At 39.4% G+C, this 13037-nt stretch overlaps 1 protein-coding gene across 1 annotated transcript; it reads left to right on the top strand.

Annotated features, from left to right (window-relative positions):
- The first annotated feature begins 445 nt into the window (after positions 1-445).
- On the top strand, positions 446-6943 carry LOC117943409 (forkhead box protein P4-like). The gene is made up of 3 exons (XM_034869517.1): positions 446-451; positions 893-1062; positions 1380-6943. The coding sequence occupies exons 1-3, from the start codon at positions 446-448 to the stop codon at positions 1525-1527; spliced, it is 324 nt and encodes a 107-aa protein (XP_034725408.1). The 3' UTR covers positions 1528-6943.
- Positions 6944-13037: the final 6094 nt, after the last annotated feature.

Here is a 13037-nt window from a genome sequence, read left to right as displayed (position 1 = left end):
CACACACACACATGCACACACAAGCAGCAAATCACAATCAAGGGCACTAATATCAATTCCCTCTTATAATTAGCAGATTCCCTAACGACGTTAACACCACCTCCCACCTCCTCCACACCTCCCATCTCACTTTCTCACACATGCAGAACCCCCACCTCTGCAAGCACACACACACACACACAAACACACACTAGACCCATCTCTTCACTCCTACGCAGACATACACAGGGAACCCACACACACTTGCAATTTTACCACTGAGATGATTTATAGCAGCAAGTAGTTGTCAATTAAGGTTAGTGCATAAAATTATCGCCTGTCCCAGAAAATCCATCTCTGAGCCAGTTAGAATTTCCCTCCTTTTTGCTTTTTTTCTGTTGAGAGGGGAGGTGGGATTTAGTCTCTCAACTAGTGTTTAACCTGTCTCATCTACAAACAGCTGGAAATGAGCGTTTGGAGCAGTGACAGAAGTTGGTCCTGTTGATTCAGTTGGTTTCCCTTCTGCAGACATTGACCTTTCACTGTGTTTGTGTGTGCGTTGAGGTTGTGGCTCAGTCTTGCTTACCATTCCTGTTGAGACTTTCTCACGAACACACACTTTTTAACAGGGAGTTTAAAGCACAAGCCATGATGGGGTGAAACATTGTATATAAGCGCCCCCTACTGGTTTGTCAAGTTCACTAGCAAGTTAGTGGATTCAAATAGAGTAAGACTATCCATTATTCAATGTGCCTGTGACAAGTTCTTATAATGTGTTTTACATGTAATTATACTTACAAAGCCATTTTTTTTCCAATGCCATTCAGATTCTTTTGATTGTATGAAAAAAAAATGCAGCCCACCTTCTATTCCAATTGATTGGACAACTCCTTGTGTGTGTGTTTGTGTGTAGGCGGCTCTGGCAGAGAGCAGTCTGTCTCTGCTGAACAGCCCTTCCCTGGTAACTCCGTCTGCGGCCAGCCTCAACATGCTGCATGTGGGCCACGATGATGTCAGCTCCACTGTGGAGCAGGTCAATAGCAATGGCAGCTGCAGCCCCACGCTCAGCCCTCACCAGTACAGGTACACATGTACATATGTACACAATGGAAACGAGCCAGTGTATTAGACTAGTGGCTAATATACTAACAGCAAGTCAGTGTTGTATGCCTCTATAATAAATTATATTGTTTATCATTTTTTGTGCTTTGGTTGCTTTGGAATAATGTAAAAAAAAGTAATAAAAATAAAGAAAAATACAAAAGCCAGACACAAAAAAATGCATGTTGATATACTTTGTTGAACTAATTCTGAACGTGCCAAAACATATTTGGCATGAGAAATTCTGCCATTGGCATCTGCCCTAAAAACTGCTGACAGCTGTTTTCCCTCTCCTCCAGCCACCAGGTGCATGTGAAGGAGGAGCCCACTGATGTGGAGGAGGACAGTCGGTCAGTATCCCTTCTGGCCGGCATCACACACAACCTGCCATTGCCGAGTGACGAGCGCGACCTGGAGGAGGATCTTCCTACTGAGGAGCTGGAGTAGGACAGATCCCAGATGGACCAGAGGGACGAGACATAGCGAGATCAATCCCTGAGCCCTCTCGTCAGTGTGAAGAGGAAAAGATAGCTACAGTACACTTAAGAGAAAAGAGAAAAAAGGCAAAGTTTTTTTTTGTTTTTAAGAAAATGCAAGCAACCAAGGACAACATTGAGAAACTCCAAACAGGGTTCGATGACCTCCATTACTTACAGACACAAAGACAAGACTGCGGAGCACTGCTTTACCTCCATGTGTTTCTTTTCCAACACTTGGCTCAAAGATGTACCACTCAATGCACACACACACACACACACACACACACACACACACACACACACACACACACACACACACACACACACACACACACACACACACACACACAGATACACACACACACACACAAACACATACACACACACACACACGCACGCACACACACGCACACACACGCACACACACATGGTCACTTGTCACACCATGTCTTATCATCCTCCCTGGTCATATCAGCCTCTGTGTAGAGACCCTTAGAGGTTTGGACACACACTCTCCTCCTTGCCCAACCACTCTGCATACGCCCTCCTTGCTGTTGTTTCGGGCTGCCTGGCTAGCAGTTTTATCTCAAAAATCAGTTGAGAAGATGCACAGATGTGTATGTGTTCGAAAGAGAAAGACACACACACAGGATCATGTGTATATAGATTTGGAGCTGTCACCAGGGGCTGTGCAGTAGGCCTATACCTCTCCTTCTTCCCCATCTTTGAGTCAATCACTTGCTTTTTCATTTTCTTTGATTTGATTGAAATGAAACTGGCAGGCTTCAAGATGGGAAGGAAGGAAGCGAGCTTTCAAAGATTACCTCCATCAGTGCTCCAACACTTCTTCAGAGCAGGCTCCTGTCTCCACGTGGGTGTATGAGCCCACGGCGAGGTTGTGGCCCTGGTCCCTGACCAAACCTCTGCCCCCAGCAAAGACACTTAGTGACTGACGTCTTTTAAACTCTTTGCTTCCAAATGAGAAAAAGACTCCCCCCCCACCCCCCCTCATCCCTTCCCATCCCCAAAAGACTGCAGGAATTGGACCATTTGGTGCTGTCCTTCTCCTCTCCTCCATCTGCTGATGGAGCGATGAGCTTGGAACACTTTGAGAAAGAGAAGAAAAGAGGGGAAGCAGAGAGAAATGAGGGAGAAAATGTCTACAGAAATATTGTGACTAAAAAAGAAAACTGTTCATGATTATGGAATATAAGAAGAAAAAAAAACGTGTGGTAGCTTTTGTCATTTCCTTTTTTATTTGATGTTATTATCATTGTTTATTTTTGAGGATCAATATTTCCACGGTGGCGTTCTGTTTCAACGTACTTTTTCTAAGAATGCTGTTTTTGTTTTTGTATTGTAAATTGTTTGATTTACTCTGGCTGTTCACACCATTCCAAATGAGTATTGGCAACAACTAAAAGCGCAGTATTGTCCCAAGTTGTGATACCCGACCCCTACTCCCACCCTTTTCTGTCCAAAGTGTAGCAGGCAAGAAATTTGGAAATGCACTTAAAGTTGCCATTATCCAAACAGATTATTTAACAGCAGAATCATTTTTTATTCTCTCTCTTTCGCTTGTTTTTGGTTGTGTATTTAGTTGAGAAATGTCAGTAATGCTTTAAAAATATTGATATATATATATTATTACTGCAGTCAGAGAATACCTCAACCCACCAAGGTTCTGCCTGGAACGGTGTCCAAATTAATAAACAAATAAGGGGGAATTCTTTTAGTGGGACACCAAATGTGGCAACTCTGCTCAGCTTCAATTCAAAGCTCTATGGTTGTAATAGTTACTGTTTAGAAGCTATCTGAAATTCACTGTGTGAGTTTGTGTTAAAGGAATAGCACGTGCGATTTATGTTTTTGTTTGTTTTCCGTGAGCATAAATTCATTACTTTTCTCTACAGTGCCATACCAAATTTAACATTTATTTTAATCTATTATCTGCTTATTCCCATTTTATTTTTGTTACAGGTAACCAAAGAAATATGTAGAAAACCAAAAACCCTGTATTTTATTTTGCCCTTTTTGAGTTTCTTTTTTTCCTTCTTCAAGGATTGGCCAAAAGACAACAAACCAGAAGTTTTAATTCTTATTATTGTATTCATATAACTATTATGTTGAAATTATACATGGGTTACAGTGCTGACCATTCCAAAAACCAAAGTGTGTAAAGCAAACTAGAATTTGGCGACATTAAAGCTTTTGAAATGATAAGTGGTTACAAATGACTCACATTAGGTATGAGTCCAAAAAGTAGTATTAACAAACCTCACACAGTTCCTCTGAAAAACAAAAAGAAAGAGAAAAGAAAAAAGCACTTAGAGGTGAAACCCTGTCTCTCCCACGCTCAGACTAAACTGTGTTCCAAACACAATCCTAGGACTGGCCCTACTGCTGCATGAGCAGGCCTAAAAATGAAGCACTCGAGAGGCATTTGAACACTTTTCGATTGAAAGGATACTTTTCTGGGGCTGTTGTAGCAAACATTTGGAGTTTTTTCAATCAAGGGAACAAACATACATCTTGATCTGTATGTAGTATTTCCAAGAAGAGGAAGTGTACTCTAATGTGGTTACAAAAGTCACATCTTTGGACAAGGAAGATTTATTCCAAAACATCTATATTTCAATAAAGAGGGAACAACTCAAAATTATGAAAAAAAACTTGTAAGAGGAAAACAACCAAGGGACATCATGTAATTGAAAGTTGGGTTCATATTTTCATACTTTTTGTCAAACTATCTCTTGCACTTCTGACGATTTTTCTTGTTTAATGAAAGAACCTTTCTGATGACTTTGAGTTCAAACAGGACTGTTTCCTGTCACATTAGAGACTGATTTCTAACAAAGTACAAAGTGGCAGATGACATCTTGAAACAAGATAAAAACCAAAAATAACACTACCTCCTTTTCAAAACGGTTCAACACATAGCCAATGGAGACTGACCTCTCTAAAATATTTCTTTTTCTCCATTCTTACTCGATAATATCGAATGCCAAAATTGTTGTTACACTTACTGTATGACTGACACAAAAAAAGCTATTTGGCGATCTGGACTCCCTAACACATCTGCTTGAGCCCAAAAACATAGAGACGTTTCACTTTCCATGGAATTAAAAATGACTACCTCTCCTTAAACCACATCTAAAGCACTCTCTATGTCTCGAAGTCTGTTGTGAAGTGCTTACTATATATGAAAAGTTTTCTATCAGCTGTGTAAAAAATGACCATATTCCTGCACCCGTTTAGCACTGAGCTATGTGAACAGCCTCTCAACTGTGTGCTCTGACTATACGTGTGTATATTCATGATCTCAGCCAACGAGAAACTGGTCGTTAATGGCTTAGTTGTGTTGTAGGGAGCTGGTTGTCGGGGGTAATGATGGACAGAATATATCAATGCCATCAAACACACACACACACACACAGGCGTATGGATTAGTGCAACAGAGGCTCTGACCATCCAGAAATCCAAAGACCCACAACACAGCAGCACATGCTTTGCCAAACACTCGCAGAGACGCTGAGAGGACTAACACACACTTAATGAAACTCATCACTACTACTAGTAATATCCAGACCAAGAGGAACTGCTGCATACAGTACATAGATGTAATGTACACCTGTAAACAAAGTTGTTTTATAAAGATGTAGATTGTTCACAGGTCGCCATGTAACACTTCTGTTCTTTCTCCAGCTTGGCATAACATGATGTATTCTTGTATATTATTGCTTGACTTATCTTTCCAGGGCATTCTTTCCTATGTTGTCCTTTGATTTTCTCTTCTTTGTTTTCTGCACCTGTTTAGCTATTGTAAAGCTTTCAGCTCTGATTCCTATACTGTACTGCTAATGCTGAAGTATATGTATTTATCATATTATGTGCTGCAGGTATCTTGGTTTATTAGTTTTGATTTTGTTTTGTTTGTTTTCATTTTTTCAGTTCTTCATAAAACGTCTGGGACGCTGATTTTTTAAGTGTATTATCTCAACAAAAAAATGAAAATAATAAAAGTTAGATCAGTGGTTTAGGTAACACCTGTTTGTATATTTATCTTAGCTAGGTCTATTTTGATACTTTTTTTGTCTCTGTACTGCATTTATGCATTTTTAAGGAAAGAAAAAAACAAATGGAAAACAAACTAAAAAGTTACTTCATTATGTATTGATACCTCAGAAGGACTTTTTTCAAAGACAGGACCAAAACCTCTGAAAAGAAAAAAAGAAAGATGAAAAATTGTAACAATATGTAGCCCCTCTCTTGCTTTAAAAAAATATTGCGGAGCTCTAGAAAGATATTGCTGTTGGTCCTCTCAGGTGCCAATATGTGTCCCAGCTCCCTGTGACCCCTCCCTGTGACCCCTGACCCCTGTCATACCTGTGCTGAACTGAACCGACCCACAGAGCTGTCAATCATCTGCAGGCACCGTGGGGGTGTCACTGAGTCACACATCTGTCTGGTGGTGACCAGTCACAAACCTCATCTCATAGTCCCAGAGAGACAGATCAAAGCCTGGCCTTGTTGCATTTTTGATACTCCTCCTCTTATGTAGTCTCAATACCAAAATGTGGAATGACTCTCAGAGATGCAGCTCATCATCTGACTACCAAAGGCATTGAACGCAACCCATTTGCTTAGTCCAAACTTCTGAACTGTAACCAAACTGTAACCAAACCAATGCCACAACTTTAACCAAACAAAAACCAAGCTACATCCAAAAGTCTCCATTGACTTCACTGATTACCTTTACTGATAGCTGTTATCTCTCGTACATCCACGTAATAGTGTTTTACTAGTGGCTGGTGACTGACTCAAAGGACACAGGGAGCCCAACTCTTGACTTGTGATTTGACAGTTCTGAGGTGTCATGTGAGGGGGAAGGGACTCTCAAAGTGGAGCATTGCCTGACGGTATTATCAAGTAGACAGCCTGAATCCGATGGAACTACCACTTCTCTCCTCTGGTTAAACCTAAGGAATGTGTGTACATTTTCAGCAGTGACTCTCTGTATTGTTTCTTTTAGTTTCAGTTTACCTCTTTATCTGTTTACCTCTCTTTATCCTTTCTGTTTCTTGTTATTTGAAAGTGTGACCCGAGGAAGAGGCAGAGACAGGGACTGGGTGTTGGCTTTAGACAGACAGTGGAGCCCAACCCTTTGACCCTCCACCCCGGGTAGCCATGTAATGCCAGTCACTGCCCTTTCCTTCATGCTGTATAAAAACACACACATATATCTGTGTATTTGTAACCTGAATCTTCTTGTGTCTGTCCATGCAGACAATAAAAAAACTGTACAGTAGGTCTAGTTGCATGTAATCTGTACTAATTATTGACAATGGCATTATAAAATGCAATAAAATACTTATTACACTGTCCTATGCTGCATCCTTGTTGTATCGTCTCCAGAGTTATATATCTAGCTGTGGTTCCCACATTGTGGAACCCCCAAAGGGGTCACAAGATGCACCTCTAGGGCCACGGCCAAAGATGATGAACAGAACAGGAAGGCAGAAAAAATAGATTTTTTAGACTTTTTATTTTTCTGGAACTGCTTACATTGACGGAAAGTTGAATGTTTGGCACAAATTTCCACTAAGCTTCCTGTTGACTCATATTCTACAGCTAAAAATTTAAATTTCTTGTAAGAAATCTGCATGAGTTTCATCCTAATGTGTCATCTCAAACACTGTCCCAATCCGTTTGCCTCTGAAGAGTTCATTGTGAATGGAGCTTTCCAAAGGACATTTGATAATATGCCATTTTATTAGCTAAGGCCCTGAGCTATTTAAAGAGAAGCATACATTTCTTTTAGGTCACAGTCTTCATATAGAAAAAACAGGCACCCTTATACAAACACACAAAGTCTTTAAAGAATGTATCAACTTGTCCCAATGGTGCAATCACAGCATAGTAGTTATTTAAACCTATTATACATTGACCAACCTTATTAGAGGACAAACTGCTGCTCAAATGTTAACAGCCTGTGTTAGTCATGCAAGGCCTTCAGAGAGGTCAGCATGTGTTGTGATACAGAGAATGGCCACCAGGAGGAGTAAACAAACCGGACAACACAAGCAGCATCTCATAAACACAAACCCAGCAACAACACATCACTGTGGTCCACTGACATGGCCCGACCAACAGGGTGGGCCAGAGAGTTCAGAACATACATTACAGTAAGTGAACCACCTGTAGTGTGTGTGATTCAGTGAATAACATAAATGCAGGTGGCTGAAGTCTTATGAGATTATAGAATAGATGCTGAATATAGTAAAAACTAGTTTTTGTGACCTGTAATGATGTGTACTTTTCTTTTCCCTCACCTGCTCCATTTTCCTTCTCTTTCTTACCTGTGTCTCTCAAACTTGCAGGTTTGGCACATGTCCTACAGCTTGTCTTAACACCTGTGCGCTGCATGGTGGATGTGTTGCCGCAGGTAGAAAAAAATGGAAACCGGCTGGATGTTTTTTGGAAAGTTGAAACTGTGTTTAATCTTGTGCTTTTAGTGAACTTCTCTGTTAGTCAGCTGAGAGAAAACCCAATCTTGACGCTTAAATCCCTGTGACATTTGGTTTTTGGAAAGACCCCATCTTAAGCCTATTACAGACACACATGCACACACATAGAGAAACACACTCACTTGCATGTACACATCATGAATACTAAGCAGAAACCTAGTACTATATACTTGTACAAGGTGAGCAAGGGTGCAGAGCAATACACAAAGAAGTTGCTCTTGGTGTGGCACAGTAGTGTTTGGCGAAAGTGCTAAATATGTTTCTTAATGCTCATCTGGACACAGTAAGTGGTCTGTACACAGGAATGTGTGTATTGTATGTTTGCAAACCTAGTTTTGTATGTATGTTTATGCATCTGCTTGTCTGTAAATGTTCATGGACTTACAATGCTAAATCAATAAGTGTATGTGTGTGTGTATAGGGCTGCTAATCCCAGCAACATGGAGAGCACTGAGGTCCAGGCAGACCCAATGACTCACAAAATAAATTTACTGAGAGCCGTGGTAACATCTCTGTTCGTCTGTTCTCGTTCACTCACTCGGTCATCCTCCCTCGCCCTTTTTCCCCTCCGTGTCTGTGGCTGAAGGAGTGGGCTGTCCCCCAAACTCACTCAAAACAACAACAAAATACTGGTATCAGCTGCTGCAGGCACCCACCCAATTTGTCTATTAAGTGGACGCCCTCTCTCTTTCTCCTGTTTCTACTTTTATTGTTTTGTTATTCTGTGGATTTAGAACATTTGTTGTTTGGTTTGTTGAGATTGCCTCTACTTCCTTATTGCTTGGGGTCACACTGACCCCAGTGCTGTATGTGTACAGATAATATTAATAACTTAAAACTGATCTGATCTATATTAAAAAAATGCATTTCCTGCAAAAAATGCTTGTGATTGCTGTGGTTGCGTGGCCTTGACCAACTGCAACTTTGCTCGTTTGAAAGCCATGATTTGTCTCTCTCATGGTTGGACCAATACAGAATGTTGTAAAAAGTCACAGTATAGTATATTAAAAACAGTCATAGTATAGTAAGTCAAAAAGTGATAACCTTGTAGAGCGTGTTTCCCAGTATGTCCAAAAATTGATTAAAAAAATCTTGGTATAGTATAGCATAGTATAGTATGATAGTAAACGTAGTATTGTATGTCAAAGAAAGTCTAGAAGAACACGGATTTGCGACACATAAAAAGACCAAGCCCAGACTAGGAACCAAACTAGGGGTCAGAGACAGCAGTTGCTACTTGCTGGAGCAGTGCTAACCACCGCAACGAAGTGCAACTGCAGTACGTTGAAAAAAGGTGACAATAAAGTTATTGTAAAAAGTGTTCAACAGTAATGTATAGTATGTCCCCAAAAGTCACAGTAGTGTAGGTCTATGTCAAAAAAGTCTATAGTATGTTGAAAATTGTTGTAGTTTAGTACGTTAAAAAAGTCATAGTATAGAATGTTGTAAAAAGTCATAGGCTGAAAATGGAATAGAAGAGAAAAAGTAATTAAAAAGTCAAAGTAATGTACGTCAAAAATTGTCATAGTATATTGTGTCGAAAAAGTCATAATATAGTATGTCCAAAAAAGTGAAAAAGTTGCATGTCAAACAAAAGTTATAGTTTAGTATGTTGAACAATGTGATAAAAAAGTCATAATATGCCACATCAAAAAAGTCATAGTATAGTTTGTCAAAAACAGTCATGGTATAGTAAGTTGAAAAAATTGATAAAAAGTCATAGTATAGCATGTCAAAAATGTGATAAAAAAAGTTGTAGAATGTCAAAAACAGTCATAGTACAGTATGTCAAAGATAGTCACAGTAGAGTATGTTAAAAAAGTGACAAGGAGTACTTGTGTTATATATCAAAAAAAGTCATAGTATGGTACGTCAAAATTAGTTATTGTATAGTATTTTTAAAAAAGTGTTAAAAAAGTCTTGCTATAGTATGTCAAAAAGTCATTAAAAAGTCAGTCAAACAAAACCTTATAAAAAGGGCCATCCCAGACTGGTAATCAAACCTGGGTCAGAGTCTGCATTGCCTACTTGTTGGTGCAAGTTGTGGCAGTAATGACACCTGAGCCACTGTGCCACAAAATATTATGCTGAAAACAGTCATACCATGAAATCACATTCAATTGATGGAAAGCCACACAAAAGTCATAGTATAGTTTATCAAAAAAAGTGTTCAAAAGTAATTTGTCCAAAAGTTTAAAAAAGTCATAATCTAGTACATCAAAAAAGGACTTAGTAAAGTTTGACAAAAACAGTCATAGTAAATAGTGTGTCAAAAAAGGCAATAAAAAATCATGGTACATGATGATCAAACAAAGTCATAAAAAATTCAGTTGAAAAAAACGTCATGAAAAGGGCCAGCGCGGACTGGTAATTGAACCTGAGTCAGAGTCTGCATTGCCTACTTGCTGATGCTAGTTGGAACAGTAATGACTGATCCACTGTGCCACCAAATATTATGCTGAAAACAGTCATATCATAAAATGTTGAAAGGGTCATTAAATGTCATATTATGGTACTGTATGCCAAAAAACGTCAAAGTACATCATGTCAAAAAAAAGTGAAACAAAGTCGTAGTACAGTAGGTTGAAAAAAGTGATAAAGTTATGGTTTAGGATGTTGAAAAAGTAGCTTAACTCGTAGAGCGTGTTCCCCAGTATATTCAAAAATTCTACTTATGTTGAAAACAGTCATAGCATAGTAAAAGTAATTAAAACGTCATAGTAAGGTATGTTGAAAATTGTTATAGTACAGTGTGCCGGCAAATACCTGGAAGAACACGCAAACCCCACACAAAGTAGAGCCCAGACTGGGAACTGAACCAGCAGTCCGTACTTGACTTGACTTGCTAACCAAGTCACAGTAAATAGGAAGAAAGCAACAACAGTCATAGTATAGTTTATCGAAAACAAAGTGTACAAAAGTAATGTATAGTATGTCAAAAATGTCATAAAATGTCATAGTACCTACATATAACAAGTCATAGTAAAGTATGTCAAAAGAAATATGATAAAGTCATTGTAACGACGATTTTCATAGTATTGCATGTCAGAAAAAGTTATCAAGAACTCACAGTATAGTATGTTGAAAAAAAGTGAAAAAAGGTCATGGTATAATCTATCCAAAAAAGTAATAAGAATTCAGAGAGTGTCAAAAAAGTTGTGGTACAGTATGTTGAAAATGATGAAAAAGTCATAGTATGTCAAAGAAAGTTTCAAAAAACATAAACTCCACACAAAAAGGACCAGCCGGTTCTGGGAATTGAACCTGGGGTCAGAGACAGTAGTCCCTGCCTGCTGGAGCAGTGCTAACCATTGTGCCTAAGTCATAGTATAGAATGTTAAAAATCACACACAGTATATCAAAAAGTAGTATAGTGTGTTGAAAAAAGTGATAAAAAAGTAATGGTTTAGTGTGTCAAAAAAGTCGTAAAAAGTTATGTGGTGTAACAGTTTCATCACACCTTTATTTACGAAAGTGGGTCAATTTAAAGTAGGGATTAGACAATGTCAGAGTCAAGTGAGCCTATAACCCAGGTTAGGGATAGCATAGTAGGAGATCAAGTTGGTGGTGCTGAAGCCCAGTGAGAGGAAGCACAGCAGCCAAGAAAATGTTATTACATCTTATGCTCATTTACATATTTGTGATGTCATTACGCAATCCTTTGAACAAAGCTTAGTAGTTGTGTCAGCAAGTTACATAGAAATAAAAAAAGAAATCTTTAGCCAAATAATCACAAATTCAATTATGTAACCTTATAATGATCACTTAAAATGAAAAAGAAATTCTACAAAGGAAGCGAAAAAGAACCCCAGAGAATTCTCAAAGAAGGCTGGCTTTGGCCTGGGCCAGGCCAAAGCCAGCCAGGTTTTTCACCAGGTTGGACACTGTCCTACCAGAATCAACAGGACAATGGATCTCCTGTATGCTAATGTGAGGGATGCGTACAGAGCACTACAGCACAGCCACTGTACACCCCCCTGGTCCAAAAACAGCCGGTGACAACTCGAGGGGATGACACCTTGTCTGACCTGAACTTCCGCGCAGACGTGGTCTCCCCCATCCAGACTGTCCGCTGTAACCCTAATGACAAGCCATGGGTGATGTGGGAAGTCAAGGCTGTCCTCAACAGGAAGAAGGCTGCCTTCAGGAGCAGGGACAGGGAGGCCATGAGGGCAGCACAGCAGGAGGTGAAACACTGTGTGAGGGAAGCTAAGGACAGCTGCAGGAGAAAGGTGGAGCAAAAGCTGAGGGAGAACTACATGAAGGAGGTCTGGGAAGGTGTAAGGACCATCACAGGTCACAACACAAAGAACTGAACTACAGGGGGGACAATGGAATGCCATAAGAGGAAATGTGTGTCAACTAAGATGTGACCAAGGAACCAACTTTGTTGCTGCAAAGCGAGAGTTTGCGGAATTCATGAAAGAAGTGGATCAAAAAAGAGTAAAGGCTCTAGTCTAGGATGTGAATTTCTCATGAATGCTCCATTGGGAAGTCACATGGGCGGTGTCTGGGAGAAAATGTTGAATAGAAGCACAAATGTCCTTAAAGAGCTGAACATTTTGATATTTGAATGTTTATTATAACTGAAAGTACTCAGAAGTAGTAGATGACCAAAAATCTTACAGCAGAATCAGATACCAACACCGTGAATGCTACTGAATCAGCATTTACACAAATTTGTAGAAACAGTGAAGTGGTAACCCTTTTTTTGGCACAAACTGGGCTGTATATTTTATGGTGTCAAAACACAGAAACGAAGTGTAGATAATACATATTACTTTTGAACATTGTTATATTACATCATATTATTATTGAACATTAGTGTTCATTGTTTATTCTTAACAATCACCTAATTATCTTAACAATAGTTGCATCAATGCACTACTTGTGTATAAACAATGCTAATTCATCTGTCTTTAGTAAGAGCCCTGCTTAGAGACGGCATGTG

This window comes from Etheostoma cragini, chromosome 4, assembly GCF_013103735.1.
Source record: "Etheostoma cragini isolate CJK2018 chromosome 4, CSU_Ecrag_1.0, whole genome shotgun sequence".
In the NCBI taxonomy this organism is placed as follows: domain Eukaryota; kingdom Metazoa; phylum Chordata; class Actinopteri; order Perciformes; family Percidae; genus Etheostoma; species Etheostoma cragini.
The sequence above is the reverse complement of the archived record's forward strand: the minus strand, read 5'-3'. Positions and strand labels throughout refer to the sequence as shown.